Here is a 21,553-nt window from a genome sequence, read left to right as displayed (position 1 = left end):
TACATGCAATGCCAAACATATATTCTAATTACTCTTTAAGAAAAGAAGAAACTAAAATATGTAATGAAGGTATATATTCTTTAGCTAGAAATGCATTGTCTATTTTTCACGAAGAAATTAATAAAACTTTTAACAATTAATTTCTTTCTTCTTCTTCTTCTTCTTCTATTTTTTTTGTGAAAAAAATGAAGAGTTATCATTTATCAAGGTATCTTGATAATAATATAATTGAATTAATAGAGATGAATAACTTAAGGACTCAAAGACAAGTTTATTATAATATAAAATGGATTCTTGGACTTATCAAAATAAAATATACAAATCAAACTAGAATGTAGCAGCTTGTCTGGGTGATTGTTATGTATTGTATTGTATCGTATTGTCACTTTTAAGTATAATATTTGTTTTGATTGTTATTTAAATTTTATTGTATCGTATCGTTAAATCCGTCGTTACGTAACGATGAAAAGTGTCACTTTATGGAACAACCGATTTGGTGTGTTCGCGTCGTTTTCTTATTATTTTCCTCTTATCTTTCCCTTCCTTATTATTAAATAATCTTATTTTATATTTTACCGTACATTTTTATATAATAATTCTACCTCGTACCTTACTTCTTCTTTATAATATTACAAGTTTATTCTTCATATTGTTGGTGCATGACACCATGAAATGACGACAAAAATTTATCTAAATATTGTATGCATCAAAACGATACAGTACAGTACAATACAATATAATACTATATGATGTATTCTGAAATGATAAGTAACAAACATCCAAACAAGCCGTAAAGACAAAGACCAAGATTTGTGTAATGACAAACAACCAAGCTTCAAACCAAGCATTCAAAAAAATAATCGAGCTAGTAAATATATATGTATACGTGTGTGTATGATCATCATTTTTAAATACGCATAATATAGTCAATTTTTGTTCGTATTTTTTCATTTATTTTTCTGGCATAAAACTAAAACCTAACCAAATTTTATCGATTTTTAAAATTAATAACCGAAAGCAAATCAAACATAAAAAATGTTAGATTTTTCTTTCGGTTTGATTCTATTTTCTGTTTGGTTCGATTTTTCAATTTATCCCGAACACCCCTAAAATTCTCTCTATCTTATTTTCCCTTTTTCTTTAATATTAATACACCCTCCAATGTAATAAAAATAAAAAGATAAACATAAATTAGTAAAATATAATAATAAAAAATGAAAGAACTCGCGAGTGAACTCGTGGCCGACTCAGGAAGATGGAGTCGATTGGGGGAGTTTATATAAGCCTCCTCTCTTCTGGAAATAAAACCCTTGTTTCTAATACGCTTCTCCTGCCGCTTTCAGCTAAACTTCTCCATCTATCCAACCCAATCAAATCCATCCGACTTATGCAATCTCCATTTTCAGCTATAAAACCTACATACTTGTGCGGCGATTCACATCAAGCAAGAACCCTAGGCGGCTTCAATCGTTCCGAATATGGGAGATTTCAACGATGCCTTCATGCGGAACAACCCTAATGTCCAGGCCCGTGCAAAGGCTCAGAATCGCGCTAATGTTATGCAACTCAAGCTGGTAACTGCTTGTTATATCTCTTGATCTGTTGTCTATGCTGTTTGCTGGCTTAGATTTTCTTAAAAACCTAAGAGTTTGCACGTGTGTGTGTGGTAACATTGCTTGATTCCCTAAGTTTTTCAGGTTTCACTCTAGATGAGTATTAGGCTTGAAATTTAGATGATTTTGGGTTAAGATAAGAACACAACACAGTTGAAGCAAATTATCCATATAGGCTAGTTGGGATTCAGGTTTTAGTTATTGTTAAGCCGTTCACATTATGTCCGTCTTTCAGTGTAGGGTTTAGAGAATTTTTAGTCCTTAGAACCCCTAATTTTTCCAGAAAAACTAGTTGTTAAGTAATCGATTAAAAAAGGCACAGATGGGGAGCTGAATGGATAATCAGGGGCTGAGCTAGAAGCCGGCGTACAGGTTCACCCTGATGCAGTAGCTTTAGTCCAAAACTTGTGTTTGTATTACGAAATTCACTAAATATGTACAAAAAATAAATTCAGAACCAGTTACTAACACCTCATGTCGCTATCCTAGAATTTAGAACCCATAAAGTTCAATTAATAGCTCCGCCGCTGGGAAAACGAGGATTTAGAACTTACTTGCTGATTTGTCATCATTATGTAGTAGTGGTTAGGTGTTTTAATTCTAGTTTAGTGATATTTCTGGACTGCTGAGATGAGACTAGAAGTTATATTGGATATATATTTCTTTGTGTTTTCTTATGAAAGCTAAATATACAGCATGGCCAGATAGTTAGCTTAAAATAATAATAGGAGAACTATGTTATAAGGTTGTTGCAGTATTGACAATCCTTCCCTTTGTTCTTTGCTGGTGCTGCAAGCTTGTGTATTTTGTTGTTAATGTATGTAATATATGCAGATTGGTCAAAGTCATCCAACTGGGTTGACGGCTAATCTTCTGAAACTGTTTGAGCCCCGACCGCCTTTGGAGTACAAACCACCTCCCGAGAAGAGAAAATGCCCTTCATATACAGGTTAACTTTCTTCATAGATTGAGTGATTTCTTGGTCCATCATTTATTTCGTATAATGCTTACATATTCTCATCTATTTCATAGGGATGGCACAATTTGTTGGTAACTTTGCTCAGCCTGGCGATCCAGAATATGCTCCACCGGTCCCTGAGGTTGAAACCCCGGTAAGATTATTTTACATTCTGCAGTTCATTTTCTGATCTTTTTGCGTTGGTCCATATGTTTAAATTGAATTACTGGATCTCCATTCTGGTTTTGTTGCCTCTTTTTTAACTGCTTCAACAAAGATTAACAATATGCAATTATCCATGTTCTGTTATTAGTGATGTTTTAAGTTCAGGTGTAGGATGTTTGCTTTACTATTAATGTGGCCTGCCATATTAGTTTTGCTGAATTGCTTTTCTATTTTCTAAAAGAAGGATTGAATGTCTTAACATATGACAAAAAACAATTTGTGCAGTTTTCTTTGTTAACTAGAAGATACTGTTGTCTCCCAAGTCATAGAGGTGAAACCGTTGGAAGTTCGAAAATTGTAGTCCTCTGTAGTTAGAGGATTATATAATCACTGGTTTGGTTATTTTTACTATTTCTCTCCATAATTAAGAGATGGGTTAGCTGTCCAACTAGTTTGGGAGGGGCAGCTGATTGATTGGCCTGACATCCCGGTTTTGAAGAGTTTCTTGATTCCAGAGATAAATTATAAGATGTAGCATAGGTGTGCAGTTATGCAATTACAACCTATGGTGCATCTGTGTATCTTTCTTTATGCACATAAATTGCTTTTTTTATTACATGCAGGCTCAACGAAAAGCTAGGATCCACAAGATACGGCTGGAGGAGGGTGCTAAAAAGGCTGCTGAGGAGCTTGAGAAATGTATTAAATGCCCAAGAGTTTTTGGTTTTCTGTTTGTTTGAAAGTCATTATATGGTAAAAAATGAAATGAATTGTTGTTTTTCTGTCGAGCAGATGATCCTAGCAGCGATCCAAATGTTACTGGAGATCCATACAAGACACTCTTTGTTGCTAGACTTGTGAGTAAAGAACTTTTTGGACCATTTTTGCTGTTACTTGTGATTACTTTTGTTGATTGTCTTTCTCATTTTCAGAATTATGAGACAACGGAAAGCAGAGTTAAACGTGAATTTGAGGCTTTTGGTCCAATCAAGCGGGTAGGTATTATAGAGCATCCCTTTCTGGGGCTCAGGTTACTGGATTTTGGTTGGTAAGATGTGTACTGTTATGGTGGCATAGTACTTCCTGCTATGATCCAGTCATTTCTCTAGTTGATTTTTCCACAACTTTTTGCTTTCTGAAAAGCAGTAAACATCTTACAATTTTAGCATTTTTTCTCAAAACAGATTTTGATCAGCTAATGTTAAAGAACGTGGGATTGTAGGTTGTAAGCTATTTCAAATGTTCTCTTTCTAGATCAAGTCCTTCAAAATGAGGGTGGAGCGTCTAAAAAAAGCACCGCGCATTACCTTACTAATGCTTCAAACTTGCACTGAAGACGCATGCGATGCATTCTTTATTTGATTATTCTATGGCTGTAGGATTACACTTTAGTTATCTGATTAAAAATTACTGAATTTGGCAGTTATCTGCTAAATAATAAACTGATTACCTTTGAATTTCCTTACTGCTCTCAAAAATTAAAATAAGAGATGGCTTATGCTTCAAGTTTGCAAATCCACATTTATCAGGAGAGCTTTTTCTTTCAATTGTGCCTCTGGGTGCACCTCTTCAGGCTGCAGTTAAGAAATGAATTGTTGTTTGAACTGCTAGCACTGTTCCATGGTGCTTCGAGGTGCATGCTGCACTCTGACATTCATGAAAATTTGTTGTGAAGTTACTAGCATTTCCTTGCTTTGAAAAATAAGGGTCAGATTGCCAAGAATGTCCTTATGACTCAGGTAACAGTGGCTCCAATTATTAAGTATCGGTTTGATGACTTTTCCTTTTATCCTGGTTTGGATATCATTAGTTTCAAGTACTATGTGTTCTGGGTATTCCATTAGTTTCTACTTTCTAGAACTACAAAGGTAATGAGGTTCTACTCCTAGGTATTCTCCTGGTAAGGGCAAATCTTAAATTTCTGGTAACTTTTTGTTTCTTGAGTTGCCAAATGTACCATTCAATCTCCGAGCCCGATCTTCATTGCATGAAACAAAGTTGAACACCTAGATGAGCAGAGCAATGATGCAATTTACCTTTGGCCTCTTATTCCAAGCAACAATGGAGATATACTTGCCTGTGCTGGGTAAAAATTTGGTGGGAGTATCAGCCTTGTTCTCTTCTTCTTTATTCTTCTTACATCCCATCTATGCTACTAAGATTTTACTTTTGGATTTAAAGGCTATCAAAAAAGTTTCAAGCATTTCAGGAGACACCTGGTATTTGACTATACTTCTATAATAATTTATTTTATATTAAAATGTTCCCTGGTAAGGGGAGTTAGAATGTATTGCAAACATAAGGCCACAGTTCTTGTGCAACTCTAGCAGTGATGGTGATGCATCTCGCCTGGGAGCTCTATGAATCAAAGGTGAGCACGGCTAATTAGGCATAGTGCCCGCCGTGCCATTAGGACCTTAATGTACCTAATTGTGTTGACTGGATAAAAGCATAACTTTTTTGACGGCTGCATCAAACATGATTATAATTCTTATTAGTAGTGTTAATTTCATAATTGTTTGAGTTTCAGGTTCGTTTGGTTACGGACAATACAAACAATAAACCCAGGGGTTATGCTTTTATTGAGTATGTTCATACACGGGATATGAAAGGTTTCTCTTACTCTGACTCCTATTTTTCTTTATCTTTTTCTGTCTCACTTCCATTTCTAATTTCTGGGATATAACTTCAGCTGCATATAAACAAGCTGATGGAAAGAAGATTGATAATAGAAGAGTTCTGGTTGATGTTGAACGTGGGAGAACAGTCCCCAATTGGCGTCCCCGAAGACTTGGCGGTGGACTTGGAACAACAAGAGTTGGAACTGAAGATGTTAATAGGTACTTGATTAGCTTTTAGAGTGTTAGTCGTATGTACATATGCGTAGTGCTAAAAAGGACATTGATGGAGCTGTACTTTAGTGGTATAATGGCTGCCATTGTCTATGGAGTAAAAATTGCAATGCAAATGTCTCCTGTTCTCTGCTTGAGTTTAATTTTTTGTTGCTGTTGTTGCATATAATTCTAATTTGATGTACCCAAAAAAGAATCTGATCTGCTAGAGACAACTATGCATGTGTGCTTGTAGTTGACATAGACTGCTTTTTGTAGTTGGCATACACTGCTTCTGAATTTCAACTTGTCTTTTGGGATGTATAGATGCTGCAGTCGGTTTATGTGCTCTATTTTTGGTTGAAAAAAGAGTGCTGTCCGGAGCATCTATGTATGAAATTTTATTTACAATTGGAAGTTATTATTGTTTGGCATTCAGCATGATGATCACTCATAAAATGTCCGAAAAGTAGTTTTCATGCTCAAATGCACTGGTATGATTGTCATGTGAAAATTTGTGGAACATTCATCAATCGTTCTTGGTAAGTTATTGCCTTCAATTTTTACATGGATATTTAATTATCACTGACTCTATGCCCCTTTAATTTTTCAGAGAGGTAGTTCAGATTGGAAGGGCGGCATCTCGCTCCGAAGAGCCAAGAGTACGAGATGACAGAGAAAGGTAGCCTATGCATTTATAGTTATACGCGCTTTGTGTTATTTTTTCTCAATTTGACATTCAGACATATATCTACTTTTCCAAGGATGAGTTGTCTGATTTACAACCCTGTTTAGTTTACAAAATGTGAAGTTAATGCTGATATGTGTATAGCATCTGACGCATATATTATTATTTTCCATATTATCAGGGATCGGGAGAAGTCCCGTGATAGGGTGCGAGATAGAGAAAGAGAAAAATCTCGTGAACGTTCACATGATAGGCCAAGGGAACGTGACAGAGATGACAAACATCATAGGGAACGCGAGAGAACTAGGGATAGAGAAAGAGATCGTGGACGAGACCGCGATCGAGACCGTGAACGTGACAGGACACGTGACCGCGAACGGGGCAAAGATAGGGACCGTGAGCGGGATCGCCACCGTGAGAGGGATAGAGAAAGAGGTAAGGACTATGAAGGTGAGGTGGACCAGGGTCGTGGGCGTTCTCGTGATAGAGAATATGATTATGAGCATGGTGAATCAAAACATGAGCGGGAAAGACATGGCGACAGAGAAAGGAACTATGATCCTGCAGAACCTGAAGATGATCATGGACATTATGACCATTATGATCAACATAAAGGTCGAGGAGACTATGAGAATCCAGATGCTCAAGCTGGTGATGATCGCTATAAAGATGCCAGTCATGTTGATGATCGTTATGATCAAATGGAGGAGGATAATTATGCTTATGACCACGGGGCATCTGAGGCAAAAGAAAAGAACCGTGATCATAGGCGTTCAGATAGGTCACATTCTCGTGAATATGACTACTGATGATGAAGGGTATGCTTCTGCTTGTGTTGCTCTGGTAAGGTTGCAATAAGATCCACATGCTATGTAGGTAATATTAATTTCTCATTTGATAATATTGCCGCAATTGTTTGACTTCTTTGACTCGCAGGAGGGAAGTGCAATTTTCTATCGGAATTCCTGCTTGCTGGTAGTGCGGGAATGGTGAACATTAGATGATGGTTTACTAGCATCGGCCTATGTAATGGAATTTTGTTATCTGTTTTTGGAATTGTTTGGTATTTACTTCATGTATTCAGTTTCTATGTGAACTAGTTAAATGCGAATTATTTGGAACCTGTGTGTGCTAAGATGTGATAGTTCTGGGTACTTGCATGTCCAACTTATTATTTGGCTCATGTTACGGTGTTTTATTATTGCATCTGTTTTTGAATGTGAACTCCTATCAAAATATTTGGCTTGAAATTATTTTATGAGAAAGCTGCAATTCTGTAGAAGTGGAAAATACTTTTGATAACCTAAGATTCAACTGAAAATGTAAAATAGTATTAAAAGAATAAAATTGTCCACGGTCAAACTTTATGCTCCACATCATTGGTCCTCGGGCCTCGAAGAAGTATGTTTACATATGAACCTGTAATTCATGTGTCTCCCGAGGCTGTGGTTCGATAAGCGATGTTACTTTATTCTCAATTAGGAGTTTGAGCTTTGGGAATGGAGAAATCTTTGGTTGGGGAGTACTCCTTTTTATTGCTCTACATGATTTTATTTGTTAGCCTTGGAGTAACAATAAAGTTGGTGGGTTCTAGTTGTGGATTCAGGTACTAGTGTTCGTGTTGGGTAGGTTACCTACCTTATATCTCTTGTGCATCAAGCTGGGATTTTTTGTGCATCAAGCTGTTCTTTTTTATCTGCTCTCTTTTTTAATATGTATTCTTAGCTCTTATCAAAGTAGAAACGTTGACAAGAGGTATGGTGAGACATGTTATAGTAGAAACGTTGACAAGAGGTATGGTGAGAGATGATATAAATAAGTCTGGTTGACATAATAATTTTATTTTGTGCACTTTTTTTATAATCTTTTTGCACTTTTTTTATAATCTTAAAATTATGTAGAACGGAAAAGGGTCAGATGTGTTCCTGTACTATTAAAAATTAGTTATTAGTATCCCCGTTATATTATCCTTCAATATTTACTTCTAACGTTATTCATTTTAATATTTCTGTCCCCACATCTAACACACTCTTTTTTTAAGGCATGCGACATGATTTTAAACTATCTAACCATCTACCCTTTTACCTTACCCGTGCAGCCCCGACCCAATATCCAAACCTATCCCAAAAGAACCCGAAATTTAATCCATACATATGGTTCTTCTCCTTCGTTTAAATGGAGGAAACTGTTTCAGCCCAAGGCCGCTGGATTCAAAAAAAAAAGAATCAGATAATTCTTTAACTTCGGTATTTGGGGAAGTTGTAGTAGAAATTTCAAGTTTAAGTTTTAATAGTTGGTTGTGTTTTAAATCGGGAGGTGAAAACGTAAACTCAAATCATGGCTCATTGTTTGGACGATTTGGTATTCGAACACTTGGATAACTTTCAAGTTCTTTGTGATGCTTGCAGTTTGAGTTTGTGCGAAAATCACCATTGATGAACAAATTTTGAACTTTAGAAGTGGGTTTGAAGTTTGAACTCGAAAAAAACGAACTAGGTATCTTAATTTTGTTGATGTTTGCTCGAATCGGTGCTTTCTATTGTAATTAGTATTGTTTATCAAGCTTCAGTTGTTAATACACTGTTGAAACTTGGATTGAAGAAGAATCTCATTGCTAAAATTTCGAGAGCTTGATTTACAATAATTAAAAAAACAAAAATGCCATTGTTGAACCTTGAAGGTCTTGGGATTGAACTAGATTGGAAGGTTATTTGGGACAAATTTGGACTAGATTTGATCAACAGTTGTGTGCTGAAAATGCAGCAATTGTTTATCTTCGAGAAGAATGCATAATTCTGAAAATTACTGCAACTTTACAATTGCACTTTAATGTGTTCCAACTTCATTTCTTTGTTTACTCTTGGTTAGATTAGTTTAGCATTAATACGCATTAACTAATATCTAGTCTTTTGCGTTCTTAAATTGTCTATACTAATTTTATTCGCACTAGATTAGCTTAGGCCGGTGAAAAATATTAGTTTTTAAGGAGAGAAAATTTTATAAAAGAAAGACCTAATGCAAAGAAAGAAAAGAGATGGATTTAAGGAAAATTTATAAATTGCACGAATGATGAAGTCAAGGAGAGTGAAAAGGGTAATGTAAATGGGTCTAGTGTTACGGGTATGGATACTAGGTTGAAAATAAAAAATGGGTCTGGAAACCACGTGTACGCAGGGCACGACTCCGTTAAATGTGGGGAAAAAAAATATTAAAATGGGTAACAATAGGGGTAGATAGTGAAAGATAGTATAACGAGGTACTGATAATTATTTTTCAATAGTTGTTTACCCTTAAATCGGATAATAATTAAATTTGTATGCGGTTTTGAGGATACGTGGATTGATTCAACACAAATAATCAAGAATATTAGATAAACGAGTTAAAAACAAAATGAATGATCAAACTAGTTATAATGTTACGGCCTAGTCCGAACCTAGGTTGAACAGCCCTCGATCAGACCTTTGGTTCGAACCCAATTGCGAATGAAGAACAAATAGTTAAGTAAGAACTTTTGCAATAGTTAGAAAGCAGAAAATGAATTTGTATTGCCTTGATTTGAGTGTTACAATGTGTGTATCAAAAGAAAAAATATCCCCTTTATATTGTAGGAGAGTTTCATCCCTAGTACAAGTCTAAAAGGGGTAAAATCTTCCTTTCTCGTTAATTACTGATCCGTAACCGACATCGAGCGAGATCCGCGCCGTGATATCCGGTCAGGTACGAATATCACGGCCCTTTATCCGTCATGTGCAACCGTTTACCGTGTTTCCCGAGGTTTTATAACTCGTTCTAGGTCCGGGGACCGTTGCTTTATCATGCCCGGTGATGAACATATCGTTCTTCTTTTATGGGTCTCGATACGAAAGGTTCCCGGCCTCGATTTTAGTCTCATGTGTCCATGCCCTTCTTCCGTTTTCTTCACCAGAAAATCGGGGTATGCTTTATCCATGATTTTACCCGTATACAGATAGTCCCCTTGTTTTTTGGAGAGTAGGTTTGCGAAAATGATGGGAAACGATAGATGAACCCCGGTTTCTTCCCTCGTACGTTATATATGAGATGACGGGTAAATCGAAACGTCTCATCAGTCGCGTCATTCTGACTTCGAACACGTGTCAGTCATCAGCTGGATGTCTTCGAATAAGAAACGTCGCGCATTGATTGCCTTTCCCCCCTATAAAAGCCTTAACTCCTTTCACTTCTTCCACTTTCCGATTTTAGACTTTACCTTCGAACATTCTAACGGTTTTTAACTTCTCCAGATCTTCATACATTGTTCATTGAGCCTTCATATCTTCATCATCATCTTCATACATCTTCTTTGGACCTTCAACCCAGACCGTCATACCTTCATACAATCTTCAAATCTTCATATTTTTCTTCAAACCTATATTTTCCATATTATAATGGCAAAAACTTTCAAGTGAGTGCCTCAGCAGGCTTCCCCACCATCTTCCCACCCGGCCGTAGATGCCGAGTTGGACGTCTTGAGGTGGCTCAGGAGCCCCCCATGAAGAGCTTCGTACCTGGGGGATGCTCTATCGGGGAAGACTTCAAGGTCGAGAAGGCCTCTAGCCAACAAGACCGAGGCGAGGGAGCATGGAGATACATATGCTCCGTCATTGAAGAAACCATACCCGTAGTCCGAGCAGATTGTAAATGGGAGGGTAAAGACGTGGTCGTTCCCAGGCCCAATGGCTATATTACCACTCACATGAAGGGTTATTTGAATGTTTACACTTACCCTCACGCTCGCCTCGGTGGACCCCATAGTCCCAGCTTTCTACAAAAGATACGAGGTGTAGCTTGGGCAAATCCACCCGTCCTTTTGGAGGGTCGTGATCCTCTTATGCCATTTTGTGAACATTACCGAAACTCCTCGGTTCACCCTCGACCATCTACTCCGCTTGTACAGTCCCCAAATCTTTCAAGGGGGACTGATCAAGCTCGTTCGCCGAGCAAGCAAAGTTTCTTTCTCGAGCATCGAAGAGGACCGAGACAGAGACCTAGGCTGGCAGGGGAGGTTCGTTCGGGTGAAAACAGAAGACCTGATTTCCCCGAATTCTGCCGTTCCATGAGGAGTGGAACTCATCTCGTAAGTATTGTTTTTCTTTGGTATTTATTTCTTTTTATTTTTTATCTCATTGCATGTATTTGTATTCGCGCAACTGTTGCCCAAGTTCCTGATGAAATCCCTTGGTCCAAGGAGTGGATCGAGATGATTTGCAAACGGATGCCATACTCCGAGCGCGCATAGCACAATCTTTCGAAGGGCAAATGGGAGGCCCGTTCTCATGATGAGGTTCTTCCCTGAATAGTTATCACCACGCTCTTAACTTACACAGTGCTAACCTTTTCTCTTTTCTTACAGGTCTGCCTAAGACCACCGAACTTAGGTCGCTGGATGAGGACGAGGATCCGTCCTTGCTTGCCGAGCCCCCCGTTTTGGGACAGCATGGGGCTGCCGCGAAGGAAGAGAAGAAGAAAAAGAGAAAGTCCTCACGTTCCTCGGACCCCGAGGCAAAGAGGAAGAAGAGAGCGACCACATGGGTTCGGAAGCCCGGAAAAGCACCAAGTCTTTGGCACTGGACCCTAATTCTTTCTACCGGTTCAGAGACGAGCCCAGAGAAGATGACCTCTTCATCGCTCATGGGTCGACCCTTAATGAGGGGGAGCACGCGATGACCTAGAAAGAGGACCATGAGGTTGATCCCCATCTAACTCGGGAACCTGAGGGGGAGATGGAGGTTCCAGCCTCCCAGTAAGTCGCTCCTGTTCTGAAGGAGGCAACCGGTGTCATTGTCATCGTGGAGATGCCCTCCTATACCGAGTCCATGCTTGAAGAGACCCAAGCGGGCAAAGAAAAGTCAAGTGAGGGAGCGCGGGGTCCAGATGATGCCCTTAACACATTTTTCGACAACATGGAAATGGCGGCACTGGAAGATTTTTTCGGGCTTGGTCACTTGAAGCTCCCAAAGAAGAACGTGCCCTCGGGAGCCGACGGGCCGAGTTCGAGCCCAAAACTAGTGAAGTAATTTTCCACGCCGAGCGTGGAACACGAGGGCAAGAGAACAGTCGTTCTCACAATCCCGGAGGATGCCCTGGTCCTGTCTGCTCCGGTGGGCAAGCTACCTCCGATGCCTGGTGTGAGGAGGACCAAGCAAAGATGAACGAAGTGGGCACGTCAAGACTCTTCAATGAGGCGCATCAGGCGTTGAACTGGGTAAAGTGTTAACCCTTTTGTACCCCTTTGTGAATCCCATTTAGGTTTTTGATGTCCCCTACTAATTTCATTGTTTTACAGGCTTCAGTGCTTCACCATGAAAGCTTTCTCCGGTACCGCTTGGAAATTAGTCAGCTCGAGTTCGAGCTCAAAGAGCTGGTCCGTAAGAAGGACATATACAAGGCTCTTAGTGAGAAACAGGACGAGGCCCTTAAAGACCTCGGATTCTCCACGCCGAGCTGGAAAAAGCTCAAAAGGAGGCCTCGACCCTGAAGTGGGAACACGCCGACATAGTTGAGTAGGTAAAGATATTTGAAGCTAAAAGCGAGCAGCTAGTCGTGGTGACTAACAACACAACTTCGCAGGTTCAATTGAAGATAAACCTGATCGACCAGCTGTGGGCTGAGATGGACGAGGTCAAGGCCACGACCGAAGTGTGGAAGGGTAAGATGAGCAGGCTTCGGAGAAGGAAGCTACGAAGGAGGAGTTGGTATCAGTCGAGAACTAACTTTGGGTGGCGAAGAACAAAGCCGATAATTGGTCTCCGACGAATGATGATCTCCGGGCACAACTGAGCTCGGTCGTCACGGAACGGGATGCTCTCGGACGAGAATATGCTGCATTGAGGTCCAAATTGGATACAACCTCTATTGATGCCTAGAATATGGTAGCCCAGTACAAGGTCGATGTGGAGGCAACTGAGACCTACTTAAAGACGAAGATTGAAGACATAAAATGGCTATCCCAGAGAGAGAGCCTCGAATAGATCCATGCCCGAGGTTTTGATCTGTCGGTCGAGATTGAAGAAGCTAGTAGGTTCGAGGCCGAGGAAAAGGATCTCTACGAGCCTGAGGGTCCCGAAGGCTCTCAGGTACTGAGGGCTCCGAGGTTTCGAGGGCTTCGACGGTTCTGGTGACGAGCCGAGCCCCGGTGAAGACCAGGCGTAGATGCCTTAGTATTTTTCCAGTTTTTGTTTTTTCCTTATGTATTTTTTTAATTATTTTGAGGTCGTTCTATCGGGCCTTTGTAAATATATTTTGGAACATATATAAAAATAATTCCTTTTTGGAAATATCATGTCTTTACTTTTCCAGCATCTTCTTGCAATTTCTATTTCCATATTATTTTTGATGCCTTAGCATAAATCAGATGTAGTTTGGGGCATTCATTTTTCGGAGGTTCAAATGAAGGCCGACTTCGATGCAACTTTGTTTGATTGTGACAGCGAACCCTCGATGAGACCAGAGGTTTTCAAGATGCTTATGTGTTTTTAGACGATGTTTTTGTCGAGTGTAACCTTTTGGTAGGTTTCGAATTTTCGTAAGGGCCTTACTTTCTGGTTACGAACTTCGGACGTCTCCGAGCTATTTTTAGGGTGGCCGTAGCATTTTATATCTGGGCACTGCCTAATAGGTTTGATGCCTCCGGGATTCGGTAGCCCGGGTCGTCCGAATTTTCATCGGGCGATAGTCCCCGAGGAGGGGTAGCCCGTAGGCTTTAGGATCTGGGATCGGAGAAGCAAAAACACGTAGTAACAAAGTGTAAGGGAAGTGAAAATTTCTTTCATTTCTTAGTATGCAAGGTACACGATCAAAAGTGCATAAAAACTTGTGCCATGGCTAGAGTGGATTATGTGGGCACGGTTCATACGACCGTTTGGCCCTTATAATGAATCCTAACCACCAAGCCTTAGCTTTTAGCACATAAATTTTCTTTTTCCCTTGCTAAAGACCTTAATCCGAGGGTAATGGCCCCCAGTATTCGAGGTCGAACTCGTGAGGGCTCAGATACTGTTAACCTGAAGCAAATGATCATTGACTCCGGTTTGAAACCGATCATCAAATCTAAGGTAGCAAGTTTTGTTGTTGCCTCTTTAAAAACCTTGCCGAAAAACCCACTTCGGGACAACCGGTTCAAGGGAAAAAAAGTTCAACACGTGCTTTCAGACCTAATAGCGACACTTGTCCTTGGCCAATTACCTGCATACATTAGTCTGATTTATAACATGATTAAAAAGTAATTGAGTTCGTACCTTAGCAATAGTACCGCTTTAAGTGTGTCACGTTCCAATTGTTTGGTAGTTGTACACTGTTTCCCGTTTCGAGTTTATACGAGCTTTTGTTGGTTATTCCGAAAACTCAATACGGTCCTTCCTAGTTTGGTCCCAGCTTCCCTTCGTTAGGGTTCTTGGTGTGTAATGTTACTTTCCTCAATACCAAGTCCCTAACTTGAAAGTGTCGGAGGCTGGCTCTTCGGTTGTAATACCTTTCTATTCGCTGTTTCTGGGCAACCAACCGGACCAGGGTGGCCTCCCGCCTTTCATCTAATAGTTTCAGGCTCGTGATCATGGCCTCGCTGTTTGGCTCTTCGGTCGCATACTAGAACATGAGGCTCAGTTCTCCCACCTCGACTGGTATTAAGGCTTCAGCTCTGTAGACCAAGGAAAGCGGGGTGGCCCTGCTCCTAGATTTTGAAGTCGTACGGTATGCCCACAAGACTTCGGGCAGGATCTCCTTCCATTTCCCATTCGAACTGGACAACCTCTTTTGTAAGTTTTGAAGTATAGTCTTGTTTGTTGATTCTGCCTACCCGTTCCCACTAGGGTGATAAGGCATTGATAGTATCTTCTTGATATTGTGATCTTTGAAAAATTTATTCACTTTACTGCCGACGAATTGCTTTCCATTATCGCAAACGATCCCAGTCGGTATCCCAAATTGACATATTATGTGGTCCCAAATGAAGTCAATGACTTCTTTCTCCCGGACCTTTTCTAATGCTTGAGCCTCGACCCATTTGGAAAAATAATCGATTATGAATAGTATGAATTGAGCTTTACAGGGTGCCCATGGCAGGGGACCGACGATGTCCATTCCCCACTTCATAAATAGCCACGGGGACAAAACTGAGTTGAGCATTTCTCTCGGATGATGGATCATCGAGGCGTGTCTCTGGCAGTAGTCGTATTTTCGTACGAAGTCCTTCACATCTTTCTCCATTTCGGTCTAGTAATAGCGGCCCTAATTAGTTTCCAAACCAAAGATTCTGCCCTCGAATGGTTCCCGCAAATGCCTTCGTGAACTTCTATCATAGCATATTCGGTCTCTCCCGGTCCCAAGCATCTGGCTAGCGGGCCGTCGAAGGTTCTCCTGAACAATGCCCCTTCGACCAAGCTAAATCTAGCAGCCTTGGTGCATAGGGCTCTCGCTTCTTTGGGATCTGAAGGTAATTTTCCGGTCTTCAAATAGTCTATGTATTTGTTCCTCCAATCCCAAGTTAAACTCGTTGAGTTTACTTCGGTGTGGCCTTCTTCTATCACCGACTTCATTAGCTTCACTACTATTCCCGAACTGAATTCATCGGCATCGACCGACGACCCCAAGTTAGCCAGTGCATCGGCATCGCTGTTCTGATCTTGGGGTGCTTGCTGCAAGGTCCATTCCCTGAATTGATGCAGGGTTACCTGCAATTTGTCCACGTACCTTCGTATTCGTTCTTTTTTTACTTCGAACGTCCCATTAACTTGATTTACCACGAGGGGGGAGTCGCACTTAACTTCGATCACCTTGGCCCCAAGACTTTTAACCAATTCTAGACCTGCAATCATGGCCTCATACTCAACCTCATTATTAGTCAATTTCACAGTTCTAATAGATTGCCTAATTACATTTCCCGTAGGCGGTTCTAATACGATGTCGAGCCCCGACCCCTTCGCGTTCGAGGCACCGTCCGTGAAAAGGGTCTAGATTCCCGAAATGGTCCCCGAGATTAACAGTAATTCCCTTTCAACTTCAGGTATTAAGGCCGGCGTAAAGTCGCCACGAAGTCTGCCAAAATCTGAGATTTAAGCGCGTTTCAGAGTCGATACTCCATATTGTACCTGTTAATTTTGACGGCCCATTTGGCCAACCGTCCTAAGAGCTCGGGTTTGTGCTTGATGTTCCTCAGCGGGTAAGAGGTCACGACACATGTGGGGTGTGCATTAAAAGTACGACTTTAGCTTTCTCGATGCGCATAGCAAAACGAGCGCCAATTTTTCCAGGTGAGAATACCTTGATTCGGGCTCGCCTAGAGTTCTACTGACATAGTAAATAGGAAATTGCGTACCTTCTTCCTCTCGGACTAAGACTCCACTAACCGCCACCTCAGAAACTGCCAAGTAGAGGTACAACGGTTCGTCTGCATTCAGAGTGTGTAACAGGGACGGACTCGATAGGTACTGTTTGAGTTCTTCCAAAGCTTGTTGGCATTCTAGGTCCACGAAAAGTTCTTCTTCTTATTTAACAGTGAGAAGAATCGATGACTTTTGTTCGAGGACCTCGATATGAACCGGCCCAGGGAGGCTATACGCCCATTCAGTCTTTGAACGGCCTTGACGTTGTCCACCACGGTATGTCCTCCACTGCTTTGATTTTATCAGGGTTGATCTCGATCCCCCGATTGGATACCATGAACTCGAGGAATTTTCCTGATCTGACCCCGAATGTGCACTTCTCTGGGTTCAGCTTCATATTATATTTCTTCAGTACGTCAAAGGTCTCCTACAAAGTTTCAAATAGTCCTATGCTCGTAGGGACTTGACCAACATATCATCAATATAAACTTCCATTTATTTTCCTATCTGTTCTTCCAACATCCGGTTTACTAGGCGTTGATAGGTGGCATCGACGTTCTTTAATCCAAACGGCATTACATTATAATAGTAAGTGCCAAATTTAGTGATGAAAGAAGTCTTTTCTTGATCGTCCGGGTCCATCCGAATTTGGTTGTACCCGGAATAGGCATCGAGAAAGCTGAGTATCTCATGCCCGGCTGTCGCGTCGATCATCCGATCGATGTTAGGCAAAGGAAAAGAATCCTTAGGGCATGCCTTGTTTAGATCTGTGTAATCTATACACATTCTTAGATTATTTCATTTTTTAGGTACTACCAATATGTTAGCTAACCAGTCCAGGTATTTAACATCCCAGATGGACCCTATTTTGATGAACACATGCTTGACCTCGAACTGCGGTCTCCTCTTCTACTTAATCGGATGGAACTTAGGGTCCAAACTCAGCTTATAATTGGTTACCTCTAGTAGGATACCTGTCATGTTAAGATGAGACCAAGCGAAACAATCTACGTTAGCTTTAAGAAAATCAATGAGTTTTTTCCTAAGCTCGGGGGTTAACCCTGTGCCCAGGTATACCTTTTGATCCGGTAGGAGTTTGATTAATATGACGTGCTCCAACTCTTTGACCGTCGATTTGGCGGCGTCGGTTCGTCAGGAGCTGTGAACGATCTTGGAACTCCGTAATCCTCCTCCTCGTCTACTCCTCGTTCCTCTGGTTCATCTAAGACCGACATCAATGATTGTTATTTAATTTACTCTGTGTTCCTTGATGGCGAAACTGCATGCAGCAGGATTACCTCATCGACTGTGAACATCTCCTTTCCGGTCGGCTACTCTCCGTAGACCGTCTTGACTCCTCCCAGTGTAGGGAATCTCAACGTTTGGTGCAAGGTCGAGGGTACCGTCCTCATGTTGTGAACTCACGGCCTTCCAAATAGAGTGTTATACCTCATGTCCCCTTCGATCACGTAGAACTTTGTCTTTTGTATCGTGCCGGCGGTGTTCACCGGCAGGGTTATCTCCCCTTTAGTGGTTTCGCATACCATGCTAAATCCCTTCAACACCCGGACTGTTGGCACTATTTGGTCTTGTAACCCCAATTGCTCTACGACCCTCTATTTAATGATATTGGCCGAGTTACCTGTATCAATCAACACACGTTTAACTCGATATTTATTAATAAGTAAGGATATTACAAGCGCGTCATTATGAGGTTGTACAATGACCTCGGCATCCTCATCGCTGAACGAAATGGTTCCCTCTGGGACATAATATCGAATGCGTTTTCCCCTTGTGATAGATACTTTAGTACGCTTTATCATTGGCCTTTGGGGGACATCGGCCCCTCCGATGATCATGTTGATGACGTGCTGAGGCTTCTCTTGTTCGACCCGTTTGTTGGCGTCCCTGTTCCTGAAGTGTTTTTTGGCTCGATCACTAAGAAATTCTCGTAGGTGCCCGTTGTTGAACAACTGGGCAACTTCTTCTCTCAATTGTCGGCAATCCTCGGTCTTGTGACCATGAGTGCCATGATACTTTGACGTCAAGTTAGGATCTCTTTGGTAGGGTCGGACTGCAATGGTCGGGGCCACTTGGTTTCTTTGATGCATCCGATGGCTGACACGATGCTGGAAACACTAACAATGAAGTTATACTCTAATAATCTCAGTGCTTCCCTACCCCCGAGCGGCCTGTCGAAACCATTTTTACTCATCAGACCTCGGCTACTAGGTCCTGGATCGCTTCTCTTCTCGCTTCTTGTGGGGTGACGCCCGGACTCATTCCCCTTCGATCCCTGTTGTATGGTTAGTACTGATCCCAGACCGGTCTTAGCTCATGATCAATGGCTTTCGTGGACCTGTCATCGGCCCTGATGGGGTACACAGATCCAGAAGGAGCTCCGAGTTAGTCGTCCTTGACCCTGATCTTCGACTGATACCTGTTGTGGACATCGGCCCAGGTCACCGCTGGATATTCTACCAAATTTTGTTTTAGCTATTGAGAGGCCAAGGAACTTTGGGGGTTAAGCCCCTAAGTGAATGCCTGGACGGCCCAATCATCTGCAACCGGAGGTAGATCCTTCCGTTCCATCTTGAACCTTGACACGAACTCCCTGAGCATCTCGTTGTCTCTTTGTTTAACCTTGAAAATGTCTGACTTTCTGGTCTCGACCTTGATGGCCCCGGCATGGGCTTTTACGAAAGTATCTGCAAGCATAGTAAAAGAGTCAATGTAATTTGGGGGTAAGTTGTGGTACCATATTGTTACTCCTTTGGACAAAGTCTCCCCAAACTTCTTTAGTAACACCGACATGATTTCATCGTCTTCCAAGTCGTTCTCCTTGATTGTGCATGTATAGGAGGTCACATGCTCCTTTGTATATGTGGTTCTACTATACTTGGGTATATCAAGAATATGAAACCTCTTCGGGATTGGCTACGGTATCGCACTCAGAGGAAAAGGCTTCTGGATAAATTTCTTAGAATCTGATCCCTTCAATATCGGGGGTGCTCCCGGGATTTGATCGACCCTGAAATTGTATGTTTCCACCTTTTTGTCATTAGCCTCAATTCTTTTCTCACCTAACTCCACTCGCTTTGTTAATGCTTTAAGCATTTTCATTATTTCGGGGTTGACCCCAGGCTCGGCTTTACCCAATCTCTCGGTGGTTTGATCGTTTCTTCGGGTGCTTTCCTAGGATTGTTCGGGCTCGACCCTGCTGGGGGCGTGGCCTTGATTTTGTAGCTGCGTTATTGCCGTCTTTTGAGCCTGCAACATTTCGAAGATTAGCCGCAGGCTTACCCCATCACCTTCGCCTTCGGACGCTTCTCGAGTTGTTGGTCGGGGTCCCCGCGAACACTATTTTCTAGATCAGTTGGCAAATTAACGTCGATGGCCACATGTGAGTTAGCATCGACCGGATCGGCAACTGCGACACCGTTGCGATCAGCAAGAGGCACCTAGTTGCTAGGCACCGAATTAATATTTTCGCCATGATGGCCGGACTTAGCGTCAATGCTCAATTGGGCAGATTGAGAGTTCGACATTTTTCGACTAACTTGAAATTAAGACTTTAAAGAACAAGCATAAAATAGGGTGTGTTATGGACATTCGTATCAAATCACCACTATTATCCTTATCCCCATGGTGGGCGCCAAACTGTTTACCCTTAAATCCGATAACAATTAAATTTGTATGCGATTTTAAGGATACGCGGATTGATTCAACACAAATAATCAAGAATATTAGATAAACGAGTTAAAGACAAAATGAATGATCAAACCAGTTGTAATGTTATGGCCTAGCCCGAACCTAGGTTTAACAGCCCTCGATCGGACCCTTGGTTCGAACCCAATTGTGAATGAAGAACAAACAGTTAAGTAAGAACTTTTGCAATAGCTAGAAAGCAAAAAATGAATTTTTATTGGATTGATTGGAGTGTTACAATGTGTGTATCAAAAGAAAAAACCTCTCATTTATATAGTAGGAGAGTTTCATCCCTAGTACAAGTCTAAAAGAGGTAAAATCTTCCTTTTTCGTTAATTACTGATCCGTAACCGACATCGAGCGAGATCCACGTTGTGATATCCGGTCAGGTACGAATATCACGGCCCTTTAACCGTCGTGTGCAACCGTTTACCATGTTTGCCGAGGTTTTAGAACTCATTTTGGGTCCGGGGAGCATTGCTTTATCATGTTTGGTGATGAACACATCATTCTTCTTTCATGGGCCTCGATATGAAAGGTTCTCGGCCTCGATTTTAGTCTCGTGTGTCCATGCCATTCTTCCGTTTTCTTCACCGGAAAATCGGGGTATGCTCTATCCCTGATTTTACCCGTATACAATAGTTCATGGACATATCTAGCCTTTGTCCGTATGTAGAAACATCAGTTAAAGCAAATATGATAGTGAGCGATGATCAACCAAATAAGTGCTCCATAGTTTAGAGGGTATTTTTATGATCTGTGTGATCCAAATACATGAAAATTACATTAATTAAATCGTTACTATTGGCAGCTAGACTACTATAATAGGAGTAGCTGCTGATAAGTGAAACAGGAAATTATCACAAACGCAAATTGAGTATTTGCAAAAAGAAACATCCTACCATTTATTTTTCCAATTGGAAGCGTGTAAAATGTACATGAACTTATAGAATAGGATAAGAATGGCGTTGAACAACTAGAACAGGAGGCTGTACAACATCATTGTTTGAGTTTCCTTCATGATTTTAACGTGAAGGCAGAAGTGAATATTTGATCCAACCAACTGTACCCTTTTAGTGATCGTACAAGTGCATCTTCAGAAGCTTCCTAGAAAAATCCCAATTGATTCATTCCAAAAGACATGTTTAGTGCTATTATTAGTCAATCAATCATCAAATTTGTTGGAATGGGATATATGTCATACGTGTTATATTCCATTTTGTTCAAGCACATTTAATTTATTCAATATCAAA

General features: G+C 41.0%; 2 protein-coding genes across 2 annotated transcripts; one reads left to right on the top strand and one right to left on the bottom strand.

The window, feature by feature from the left end:
* Positions 1-1,312: 1,312 nt before the first annotated feature.
* LOC104121278 (U1 small nuclear ribonucleoprotein 70 kDa) lies at positions 1,313-7,409 on the top strand. Its single transcript, XM_009633231.4, has 11 exons — positions 1,313-1,574; positions 2,448-2,562; positions 2,646-2,725; positions 3,360-3,435; positions 3,529-3,593; positions 3,669-3,731; positions 5,267-5,348; positions 5,429-5,576; positions 6,181-6,249; positions 6,437-7,098; positions 7,192-7,409. The coding sequence occupies exons 1-10, from the start codon at positions 1,479-1,481 to the stop codon at positions 7,062-7,064; spliced, it is 1,422 nt and encodes a 473-aa protein (XP_009631526.1). The 5' UTR covers positions 1,313-1,478; the 3' UTR covers positions 7,065-7,098; positions 7,192-7,409.
* A 10,283-nt stretch (positions 7,410-17,692) lies between these two features.
* LOC138904607 (uncharacterized) lies at positions 17,693-19,406 on the bottom strand. The gene is made up of 3 exons (XM_070193111.1): positions 19,137-19,406; positions 18,235-18,721; positions 17,693-17,814 (listed from the first exon to the last, which is right to left on the bottom strand). The coding sequence occupies exons 1-3, from the start codon at positions 19,404-19,406 to the stop codon at positions 17,693-17,695; spliced, it is 879 nt and encodes a 292-aa protein (XP_070049212.1).
* Between the last annotated feature and the right edge of the window lie 2,147 nt (positions 19,407-21,553).

Source organism: Nicotiana tomentosiformis, chromosome 2, assembly GCF_000390325.3.
Source record: "Nicotiana tomentosiformis chromosome 2, ASM39032v3, whole genome shotgun sequence".
Classification (NCBI taxonomy): domain Eukaryota; kingdom Viridiplantae; phylum Streptophyta; class Magnoliopsida; order Solanales; family Solanaceae; genus Nicotiana; species Nicotiana tomentosiformis.
The sequence above is the reverse complement of the archived record's forward strand: the minus strand, read 5'-3'. Positions and strand labels throughout refer to the sequence as shown.